At 40.5% G+C, this 13,109-nt stretch overlaps 1 protein-coding gene across 3 annotated transcripts in view; it reads right to left on the bottom strand.

The window, feature by feature from the left end:
* Window positions 1-13,109, bottom strand: part of TSPAN9 (tetraspanin 9) — a 328,064-nt gene that overhangs the window by 150,667 nt on the left and 164,288 nt on the right. For 2 of the 3 annotated variants that reach the window (XM_072145432.1, XM_072145433.1), the window contains one exon: window positions 8,646-8,725. In XM_072145432.1, the coding sequence (XP_072001533.1) occupies window positions 8,646-8,725 (80 nt within the window). Of the gene's footprint in view, window positions 1-8,645; window positions 9,388-13,109 lie in introns of those variants that run through there. The other variant, XM_072145431.1, reaches the window with a different exon arrangement.

Raw genomic sequence — 13,109 nt, 5'->3', positions numbered from 1 at the left:
GTACATGGACTGTGTGATATACTGTATGCGGTACATGGACTGTGTGATACACTGTATGCATTACATGGACTGTGTGATATACTGTATGCGGTACATGGACTGTGTGGTACACTGTATGCGGTACATGGACTGTGTGGTACACTGTATGCGGTACATGGACTGTGTGATACACTGTATGCGGTACATGGACTGTGTGATACACTGTATGCAGTACATGGACTGTGTGATACACTGTATGCATTACATGGACTGTGTGATACACTGTATGCGGTACATGGACTGTGTGATACACTGTATGCGGTACATGGACTGTGTGACACACTGTATGTGGTACATGGACTGTGTGACACACTGTATGTGGTACATGGACTGTGTGATATACTGTATGCGGTACATGGACTGTGTGATACACTGTATGCATTACATGGACTGTGTGATATACTGTATGCGGTACATGGACTGTGTGGTACACTGTATGCGGTACATGGACTGTGTGGTACACTGTATGCGGTACATGGACTGTGTGATACACTGTATGCGGTACATGGACTGTGTGATACACTGTATGCAGTACATGGACTGTGTGATACACTGTATGCATTACATGGACTGTGTGATATACTGTATGCGGTACATGGACTGTGTGGTGCACTGTATGCGGTACGTGGACTGTGTGATACACTGTATGCGGTACATGGACTGTGTGATATACTGTATGCGGTATATGGACTGTGTGATACACTGTATGCGGTACATGGACTGTGTGATACACTGTATGTGGTACATGGACTGTGTGATGCACTGTATGCGGTACATGGACTGTGTGATACACTGTATGCGGTACATGGACTGTGTGATACACTGTATGCGGTACATGGACTGTATGATACACTGTATGCGGTACATGGACTGTGTGGTACACTGTATGCGGTACATGGACTGTGTGATACACTGTATGCGGTACATGGACTGTGTGGTACACTGTATGCGGTACATGGACTGTGTGATACACTGTATGCGGTACATGGACTGTGTGATACACTGTATGCGGTACATGGACTGTGTGGTACACTATATGCGGTACATGGACTGTGTGACACACTGTATGCGGTACATGGACTGTGTGATATACTGTATGCGGTACATGGACTGTGTGATACACTGTATGCGGTACATGGACTGTGTGATGTACTGTATGCGGTACATGGACTGTGTGATGCACTGTACGAGGTACATGGACTGTGTGATGCACTGTATGCGGTACATGGACTGTGTGATGCACTGTATGTGGTACATGGACTGTGTGATGCACTGTATGTGGTACATGGACTGTGTGATGCACTGTATGCGGTACATGGACTGTGTGATGCACTGTATGCGGGACATGGACTGTGTGACACACTGTATGCGGTACATGGACTGTGTGATGCACTGTATGCGGTACATGTCCTCCCGCGGCTGCCCCCTGCCCACCACCGCTGACTGGCAGCACCCATTTACCACAAGTGGGTGATTTATGACGAGAAAGCCAACACCTCGATGCTGATTTATGCCTTTTCTGTGAGATCCCAGTAATGAGGACGCGATAGTTCATTAAAGTCGGGTGAGCTGTAAAATTACTCCAATAAATCAAAAACTTTCTATAAAAAGAGGCAGAAACGGGGAAAAAAATCTCCTGTAAATGTATCCAGTTTTCATGAGAACAATGAGTCTACACTCGGATTACATTAACCCAGAATTTCTATTAATTATATACCGGGGGGCGGGGGATAAATTTGTATAGCGTCCCCCCACAGGGCAAACGTTTCATTACAGGACCTTTTACAAGGCTGGTGATCCCCTGACATGACCGAGGCGTCCACAGCTCAACTTGATCGCAGCCATCTGTCGCATCTTAGCACAGAGGAGGGGACTTTGCCTTTAAGCTTAAAGTCCTGAGTCACTAATAGGACGTCACACATAAGACCCTCCACCTGTTGTTTTCCTATCAAACATGACCCGCACCTGTAGCGACTGCGCCCCAGCCGGTGGGATCCGATTTGTAGTCATTTCTGACTCACGGGGACAGCTGCCCCCCCCCCCAAATGCTGCATCACCATATTGTTTATGTAAGGGGGGGGGTCGGGGGTCATCTGGGGGCAGCTGCCATGACATAGTCACTGTGTGAGAAAGTATGTATCGTATAGTACTCACGGCTTGAGATGAGAGATTATTCGAGACTCAAATTTTCCAAAGATCAAATTGTCCGAACCGATGTTGCTCCAATCATCCTGGAATTTGGAGAACCCCCTAAAGTCCTCCAAATCAATGTTTTTCTATCTTGTTTGTTCAATTTTATTATCCTTAAAGGGCATCTACCACCAGGATGAAAGACTGCATGCAAATTAGTCTGAGGGGCTCCAGGCTCCATAGGTGTTAAAGGAAATCTACCACCAGGATGAAGGATTGTAAACCAAGCACACTGATACTGACACTGACATACTGGTGTGCGCCCCCTACAGCTTTGTTTTTAAGAAAAAGAGGTTTTAAAAATTATGCAGATGAGCCTTTGGGGCTCCAAGCTACATTGACATATATAGAGTCGGGAGTCCCTGAGGCTCATTTGCATCATCTGTGAAACCTTTTTTTTTATTGTAAAAACAAGATCCTAAGAAGCTAAAAGAAAAGCAGAACCTACCAGAGGGGGCACTCTCCAGTATGTCAGTGTGCTTGTTTTACAATTCTTTGTCCTGGTGGTAGATCTCGTTTAATGGAGCCTGGAGCCCCTGAGGCTTATTTGCATACTGCCTTAATGCTAACCCTAATGTAAAAATAAATCATAGAAAATGAAAGGGAACAAGATATTTAATTAAACAAAATTAAAAGTTTGTGTTTGGGAGGATGAGAGGGGATTATGTACAAATTTCCAGGAAGATTGGAGCAATGTCTGAAACAAATAAATAACATTTAAAAATTGGATTTGATTGGGTGTTGGACAATTGGCAAATTCAGACCGAATCTACAAATTGATAAATAGATTCGCTCATCTCTATTTGATAAAATGGTTGACATGTTTGTTTGTTTTTCCTGGACACAGCGCCACCTTTATGCATAGGCCGTTTGTGGTACTGCAATTTGTCTTAAATTTATGGGACTGAATTGTAAAATCACATACAGCCTATAAGCACAGGTGACAGTACCACTGAAAAAATTTATAATTATTGTAACTTATAATTGTAAAATCTGTAATAATTGTAATTGTAAAATCTCTAATAATTATAATTTTAAATTTTAAAAATCTATTAATGATATTACTTATTTAATAGTTTTATTATTTCATTTTAATTTTGCTGTTTTATTTCATTCATTCATGGGACTGATACATATTAATATGAATAATATATGAGATAATAAAGAACATATTAAGATTGAATCTATTCATGAAGATAAATGATTACAGAATTTATTAGAATTATTTATTTCCCTAGAAATAGCGCCACCCTTGTGCATAGGCTATGTCTGGTATTGCATGTGTATGGGGTTAAGCTGCAATACCAGACACAACCTGTGAACAAAGGTGGAGCTATTACTAAAAAGAGCAGATACTTTATAAAACCCTCAATGTTGAGAAACAGCGCCACACTTGTCCATGGGTTGGGTCTGGTATTACGGTTCATTTCTATTAAAGTTGAAGGTGCTGTCCCTAACAAAGAGTTTTTGGACCTATCATTAGAATGGGGGTCCCATGTTCCAATCCCAATCGATTAAACATTTAGAACTTATTTAATGGGTATATTATAAGTTATTTTTATGAGCTGCAATACCACATACAACCTGTGAACATGGAGGTGGCGCTATTTTGGAAGAAACCTGCAATTTATATCTAATCCTGTACTATACCTTTAATTTTTATTTAAAAAATTGCAATTACTACATTATAATACCACTATGGTGATGCCACCTATAAAGCTTTTTATTGGTTTGCATGGTAAAACCCTACGTCCTGGCGCCCTGTATGTTGCCTGCTGTCTCCTCTGCTTACAAATAACCTCATCTGTAGCTCTCTCACACCCTCTCTAATTCCTACATCGGTTCCTGTCACCTGTATGTCAATGACAGCACAGCTGAGCATTCATCCTGCAGGAAAGCTAAAGTCATAAGAGCGCAACATAATAACCATTCCATCAAAAAGCCCCATAGCAAAATCAATAGAAGCTTCCCCAATCCTGCAGCCTGAGCCGCAACCACAGACCATTACTTTCCCTCTTCCGTTTTGATAGATTATATACTTAAAATTCAGTATACTCTATTGCTCCCTGTTATCATATTTTTACAATGTAATTGCCTTAAAAAAAATATTGTACAAAATGCTACATGTCATATCTCATTTGATTGCCACAGTGACCCTGATCGATTTGGCACTCATTTTGTGAAAATCCGTCCATCTGTTCAAAAGATATGGCCCTCAGAAATTTATATGTGTAAAGTTCATATTATCCAAGAGGGATGAAACTGTTCAGACACACCCCTAAACAAAATAAAGGGTTACCGCCTCCTTGTCTAGTATGAACTTATTCACATATAAACTTCCAGGGGCCATATCTTTTGAATGGATGGACGGATTTGAACAAAACTAACACCAAATTGATCAGTGGCTCGACGGCAATCAGATGAGTTGAGCCATTTCACATTTTGTACTTAGCCACAGATCCCCTTTAAGCTAAATACTTCAATTCCTCTTTCATTGCATCGAAAATTGCAACTTTTTTGACTATTTACTATCAATACTTCTTAAAAAAAAAAAATTAAATAATTAAATACTAAAATACTTCCCATAAAATGACAATGCTGGTGAAGGTTTTCTTGTAATGTTCCTCTGTTATTCCCCTTGGAAATGCATAAATTAATGAATACTATTTGCTTTTTAAAGGCATGTGTCTCTATACAGAGTTAAGCACTGATTGGATATTATAGGAATATTTAAAGAAATGTCCCCGAAAATCACTAAGAACTACATTTTCTAGGAGGAATAACAGAGGAACGGGGAAACGCAGATTTCTAGATGAACCTGTAGACTCATATCATTGGTAAAGTGTTATGAGTCCCCTTTAAGTGAGTGCGTAAGTAGCCGCTAGGAGTATAGGTATCAGGTAGCCAATCAGGAGATGCCAGGAATTGTTGCTATTACAGTGTAATCACAGGACACGCTGGGATCGAGTCACCACGTGGTGCCAGGAGGCTGCGTGTAAAGCACATGGCTCCATGGACTTAATCCCATGCTGTACGCCTTGTTTGGTATAGATCAAAATCCGGGGCCACATAATTAAAAGCCATAAGCGTAAGACGCCATAAGCGTACGACCCCCGGCTCAGACAAGTCTAATCTGTGGAAGGAGCAACAACAGATGGTCAAAGAAACAAGTAATATGGAAGGCACCAGAAACACTAAACCAAGCAGACTGTGCAGAGAAATTGTGCTGCTTTATGAAAGATACTTCAATTTAAAGGGGTGGTTTTTAACCACCCCCCCCCCCCAATCATGACCAACCCCCAAGAAAAATGTGATAATATCCATCAAAATCAATAGAATGCCTCCCATTTTACATTTTTAAAGGGGCTGTCCAGAATCAGACAGACATCTCCCCCTTCTTTCAGAAACAGCGCCACCCCTGCAGACAGGTTGTGTTTGGTATTGCAGCCCAGTTCATTTTGTTAAAGTAGTGAGCTGCATTGACCTATACAACCTGCCGCCACTCTGGAAAATAAAGAAGATATTTATTTATTTTAGACTGGCAGATTCCTCCTTTAACAATTTAAAGGGCTATATCTCCTTTCATGTACCCCCCCCCCTTTCTTTGTTAGCAAAACAGATCCAAGACTTTAAGTCAATTACCTTTATTGCCATTTTGAGTTGATCACTGCTTCCACAAATTCCTAGTGATCGGCATCAATCAGTGATCGTTTGCCTACAGCACTCCCGCAGGTCAAATGGAGTATTACACTATTACATTATTCCTATTGAAATCAATGGCTAACTACCAAGGTTTCTTTTACATCTATAATAGGGGATTATATAATGAATTAAGAACCCCTTAAAGGCAATTTTTACACCGCTTCCCATACGCCAACGCTTCATATATAACATAGCCCACAAATCCATCGAAAGATAATAAAAACAACCTGAGAATAAAAACCTCCAGAATCCAATGGGTTAACCTAACTAGGATATATCCCATGGGGGGGAACTCTAGACCCTTTGATCATTGCTCCTGTTCTTGAAGAAACGGCAGAATATTCTTTTCTATGTATTTTATGTCCCTATAGATATAATTATACACATAAAAGCCACAGGGGGAGCTATAGGCAAAGACAGAGGCCGCCACTTACTGAGCCCATATTCATTAGTACAGGGAACCGGGGACCACTGTGTACTGTCTGTACTGCGCTATGGTGTATGTAGGCGCTATACAATGATATTACCTGTGTTATAGTACTATAGCGCCATGTGGCGTGCCAGCGCCTGTGCCAGGGTGATCCACACAGGGGCATTGGCTAACGAATAATGCGGCATGAGGACATCTATCTTTTTGTGATTAGCGTGATCGGCTAACCAGCGCTGCTGCACTGAGCTTGGTTTATACAGGAGGAGGGAGGGGGGGGCGGTGGGGGGGGTCATAGTCCATTAACCCTTTAAGCACTCCCATCTCTCTGCATCTTTTGGCAGATTAAGCCAGATGACGCTTAGTTGTGCAGCAGATGTAGCAGAGCTGAGTGTGTCAACTATCATAAGACATGGTACGGGTGGGCTTAACATAGTAATGTGGGGTAGGGGGGTTGGGTCTAATATGTCCTGCACCATCAACTAGCACCATGAAAGGGTACCCTAAAGTGAGTAAAGTGGGACCCAATCTATGTGAGGCATTAGGAATGGACAAACTCAGCTCTGCTACTTCTATGAATCTCACAACGGTGCCTATAGCTCAGCCATAAATTGGAAATTTATGGCAAATACCTGGCGGTGTTCGTCTCACTGCATCCTACCGATTTTATCCCCCTCCTATAACTGCATATCCCCCTCCCCTCTCCATAGTCCCTGGTGCAATCATCCTCTCATATTCAATACTTCTAAAGTTATCTCAACCGGTAACAGGGTAAGACATGATCAGCGCTCGCAGATCGTTCCTACTGGGTATACGCTATGTAATTATCCTCACGTAAACCCCGCACCGATTGGGGTTACTCTCACTTCCATATCTAGAAAACTGCTGCAAAGACTCAGGAGTGAAATATGACGGTGAGGGGCCACTGTGTGACGGTTCCAAAGTGGACTTTGGTTTGGAGGCTACGAATCCCATGGCGTATTAAATTGAACCTATTAATCATCCATTAATTATAATAATAAGGTGGCTCAGTGGGTAAGTCCTGTAACATGTGGGGTTTGGATAGACTACAAATATGTATATACTGCTATATATTCTGGTCCCTGAAATTTGTAGGTACCATACAAAGTAAATACTCTATAAATCATAAAAATTTACCAAAATTTTTTACTTTGATTTGACACATTATGATAATATGGAGGTTCATTGGTTAAGCACAGTTGTCCTGCAGAATGTGGGGTCTTGGCTTCTTTAACCCAGACAAGAGTCTAACAACTTTCTTTATATACTGCTCTATGGAATATGTATATACAACACAAAGCAAATACAAATACATTGATCATAAAAATTTTAACAAAATTTTCTAATTTGATTTGAACCATTATGATAATATGGAGGATTAGTGGTTAAGCTCAGTTGTCCTGCAGTAATGGGAGGTCTTACCTTCTTAAAAAAAACCTCAATAGACTAATAACTTTCCAAATATATATATACTGTTCTCTGGAATATGTAGGTACAACACAACATTGATCATAAAATTTTGGAAAATTTTCAAATTTGACTTGGCACACTATGATATTATAGGGGTTTATTGATTAAGCACATTTGTCCTACAACATTTGGGGTCTTGGCTTCTCTAAACCCCACAGGAGACAATTTTTTTTACATATTGATCCCCAGAATATGTAGGCACAAAGTAAATACAATATCGATCATATAAATTTACCAAAATTTTCATATTTGATTTGACCCATTATGATAATGTTGAGGCTCAGTGGTTAAGCACATTTGTCCTTCAGCATTTGGGCTCTTGGCTTCTCTAAACCCTCCAGGAGACTAACTTTCTTTTTCATATTGATCCCCAGAATATGTAGGCACAACACAAAGTAAATACAATATCAATCGTAGAAATACACCAAAATCTTCATTTTTGATTTGACCCATTATGATAATGTTGAGGCTCAGTGGTTAAGCACATTTGTACTGCAGCACTAGTGGGGTTTTTACTTCTCTTACAAAGGATTTCTAACTTTCTATATATATATAAATATATTGGAGGGCTACACAATTTCAACACATAGTCAAAATTTACCAAAATTTTCCAATTAGTAACCCATGACATACTATTATAGCAGGTTGCCTCTAAGGTTGAAATTCGAAAAACGTGATAGATCAGTTTCCAAATTGTTTAACTCTTTGGGCGCCAAGTCCTATTTAGAGGACGACGCTCCGGTATAATTTGGCGTCACGCACAGGAACTTAAGGTAGTATGGAAAATGGGACTTACCCAGAATATCAAGTTGAAGAGGAACATCATATATTTCAAACAACACAGACAGCCTCGCGCCATGTTGCACTTCTTAAATTCTAGAAGAAAAACAAAGGATAGATCCAGGTAAAAGACCACATATTTGCCTCCTTTGGGTGCAGAGTACTTGTCCCTCTTTACGCCGGCGTGGCTCTGTGTACGAGATCCGGCATTGCCATAAAAAGCTCCGGCTGTGAATCCTCTACCAAATTCCCTGCTTGAGGTAGAAGGTTTGGCTGAGTCCCTGCTGTCCACCGATGGACTTCGGTGTATAGAAGAGTCTTCGCTACTCGACTTTTCCATAGTCCTTAGCTTCAGCGTTCCCCGAGCTATTGTTTTGCATGTCTCAGCATTAAATCCAGGCACACGAGTAAAGAATTTTTTTTTTTCTACTATCCGCCTGTCACTGCTGTCCTAACGTGAAAGCCACACACTGCTTCCAGAGTAGTTGGAGGAGGGGGCGACCTGGTGGTGGTGGTGGTGGAGTAAGGGGGGTCTCCAGATAATGGGATTACACAATAGGATTTGGTCTAACTTTCAAGGGTCAATGGAAAAAAATCTCTATAGGTCTATGTCCAATCCTATCGGCATCACCTAAGACTTTGCCCCCGGGGCACAGAACTCCTCTCCCCGCAGCAGTAGCTGCTGCTGGATGTGTGTGTGTTGAGGTTTGCGGAGCTCCTGTACAGAGCAGCATCAGCAGCTGCTGCACTAGTGGGCAATCCCATAGAAATCCCTCAAGCCGCTCTCAAGTAATACAGCTTTACTCTGCCGAGCCCTCCCCTCCCGGATCCACAATTAGCCAATGGAGACTGCCGGCACAGCCTACATGACATAATATCTTTAAAAGGCTTATTCCTATACATGTGCAGGGCAGAGAATACCTCGCAGGGTAGGGGTGGGGGGGCTGCTCGAGGAGAATCAGGAGCAAATAGGGATCAGATCAGGCGTAAAAATCACAGAAACAGTAAAAGGGGATCACAGGAGGGTAACATTTTGGATTTGTTTATATACATAGAAGTGATGATTATTATATGGAAACTAAGCAATGAGGTGATGTACCGGGGCAGTAACTGTGATACTAGTATAATACTATAACAGAACATAGAAAATGATAGCATTGTTCATAGTAGTGTGAAAGAATCTAATATATACAGTAATATACTTGACTCAGTTCTTTTAAGCTCTCATTTATACTGCCCCAGTACAGAATGCCCCATGTTATTATGCCACATGTATAATGCCCTCTGTCATAACACCCCCATTTATAATGCCCCATCTTATTATACCCCATACATAATGCCCCATCTTATTATACTACTTGTATAATGCCCACATTTTACAATGTCCCCTCTTATTATGCCCATTCATAATGCCCCATCTCATTATACCCCCATTAATAATGTCCCGTATTATTATGCCCTATTCATAATGTCCCGTGACATTATGCCTCCACGTATAATGCCCCCTCTCATTATACCCCATGTATAATGTCCTTTCTCATTATGCCACCATTCATATTGCCCCCTCCTATTACTCCCCTATACATATAACCCCTCTTATTATGCCCAATTCCTAATGTCCCATCTCATTATACCCCATGTATAATTTCCTCTCCCATTATGCCCCCATTGATAATGCCCCATCTCATTATGTCTCCATTCATATTGCCCCATTTTATTATGCCCCAATGTATATTACCCCTCACATTATGCCCCATTCATATTGCCCATTCTTATTATGCCCCATGTATAATGCTTCCTCCATTATGCCCCAATTTATATTGTCCCCACTCCTTATGCCATCATTCATAATGCCCCCTCTTATTATGCCCCCATTCATAATGACCCCTATTATTATGCCCCCATTCATAATGCCTCATCTCATTATGCCCCCATTCATAATGCCCCCTCTTTTTGCCCCATCTATAATACTCCCTCTCATTATGAGCTAATACATAAAAATAATAACAGAAATAATAATACTATTAAAATAATAATATTCATAATAAAAAATATTGTAAAATTTCATATAAAGTGATAGTATTGCTTATAAAAATAATATGCAAAATATAACATTGACTTATGTATAATAATAATTATAATAATAATATTAATAAGTTTAACAATATGCACACTAAGAATAATAATACTTTTACTTAATCTATACTAGTAATAGCAGGCATAATAATAATAATAATAATAAAATATAAACCATACTGTAGCGTAATATACAAGATAAATAGAGCAAAAAAGCAATACACAATAATAAGACTTTAAATCAGAATAATATAGAAAATATAACCTCATTTCTGAGAATAATAGCCGTAATAATAATCATATACAAAGTATAACTTATCTTTATATATAAGAATAATCAATGTAAGAATATACAAAATACAACTTCTCATTACAATTCCAAAAAATTATACTTAAAAATAATCGTATAAAATATTATTAAAAAATTATATACAAATAATAGTTGTATAACCGTGTGAAATGGAATATATTATAATAGTAGCAATGCTATAAAGATAAACAATTTAATATAAGAATAATAATATAATAGATAATACTAATAATTCTCAAAAATACAGTAAAACCTCTTTGAGAAGACCCCTCAATTTTGCATAGAGAAATCAGTCTTTTTAAGGGGTGGTTTGCTCATAGGGGGGCAGCTCCCATAGTATATAACGGCGGTGGGGGAATTGGATACTGAAAAAAAAAAAAATCGGTCTGTTAGGTAGGACGGTCTCCTCAATGGGGCGGTCTTCCAGAGAATTTTCACTGTAATAGTCATACACTATGGGGGTCATTTACTAAGGGCCCGAATCGCTATTTTTCGTCGGGTTTCCCGAATATTACCGATTTGCTCCGTTTTTCCCGGATTCGGACAAACCGCGGAATTTTAAAAAAAAAATGTGTCGCTTGACGCACGCTTACTTGCACCCAGGATAGGATGGTGAACTCCGGCGGACTTCAGCGCAGCAGCGACACATAGTGGACATCGGGCGCACTACCTTAGTGAATCGCCGGAAGACCCGAATCCTCGACGGAGAATGCGCTGCTGGATCGCGACAGGACCGGGTAAGTAAATGTGCCCCTATATATTCTATATAGAACTCAATTACATCAAATCAAAAAAAGCAATTATCATTAATTGTTATTATATGGAACACAGAATTCTAACACTTGTAGTAATTTTAGTGAAAATAATCTTGCAAACAGAAGTGTCACCCCCCCTCCCTTATATCTCTGAGTTGTACAAAACCAGAACATGATGAATTTTCTCCTCCACTTTCATTTTGGGGGAATAGTTACGTTTTGTCAAATTCCACAATAAACTCATAGATTCTTGTAGAACTTGACAAAACTTCACTATTCCCCCAAACTATGGAACTATAGATTAATGGAATGTTCCATCCGATTCCTTACAGGGACTAATCATATCTACTAGAGAAATATTTGCCAACAACAGTTCCGATTTTCATACTATCATAGTTTATACGGTCACATGTCCATCAAGATCAACCAAGGAAGGGAAGGGATTGGATGAGGAAGAGATTTATGGGACACAATTCTATATAACATAACCATCAATGTTATTTAGGTGTAAAAAGGCATCTAGACCCTTCTTGAAGCTCTCTTCTGTCCCTGCTGTGACCAGCGCCTGAGGCAGGCTATTCCACAGATTAAAGGGGTTGTCCGAGAGTTGAGAAAAAAAAATAAAGGTGGCTGCTTAAAAAAATAAAGATCTACTTACCTTCCAGCGCCCTCCGGTGTCCCACGCTGCTTTCGCCCCGGTCTGGGCGCCATGTAAACAAACATGCCTGTCGGAGCAGTGCTGGATTAAGCTTCTGGCTGGCCGTGGCCGGCCACGCCTATCCATCCCTATTCACAGCATTGTGTATGGGTGCCGGAAGGTTGTCGGATCCGGTCGGAAGCTGAATCCAGCACTGCTCAGGCGGCCATGTTTGTTTACATGGCGCCCGGACCGGAGCAACAGCAGCGCGGGACACCGGAGGGCGCCGAAAGGTAAGTAGATCTTTATTTTTTTAAGCAGCCCCCTCCGGCCACCTTTAGTTTTTTTTCACAACTCTCGGACAACCCCATTAACAGATATTGCCAGGACTGTCCTGAACTTTAGAAATATAGTTTGTCCCCATCCCCTTAAAAAAAGGTGTGGTCTATTCAGAAGTAGGTGTTGTCAGCCAGTTAGGGGGTGGGGCTTAAACGTGTGGATTTTACCAACAAAATAGTCACTAGGTATGAGCTCGGCCCTCTTCTGTTGTTATAACTTCTATTCATTTGGATAAAGTTATCAGGGTCCATTCTAACTCCTTAAAGGGGTTTTCTGCTTCAGGTTATCATGGAAATAATTTTATTATAAACTACCCCCTTCCTTTAGCCCCTGGTGATCAGCTGGTATCTGTTAGAAAACCAG

Source organism: Engystomops pustulosus, chromosome 4 (genome assembly GCF_040894005.1).
Source record: "Engystomops pustulosus chromosome 4, aEngPut4.maternal, whole genome shotgun sequence".
Taxonomy (NCBI): Eukaryota; Metazoa; Chordata; class Amphibia; order Anura; family Leptodactylidae; genus Engystomops; species Engystomops pustulosus.
The sequence above is the reverse complement of the archived record's forward strand: the minus strand, read 5'-3'. Positions and strand labels throughout refer to the sequence as shown.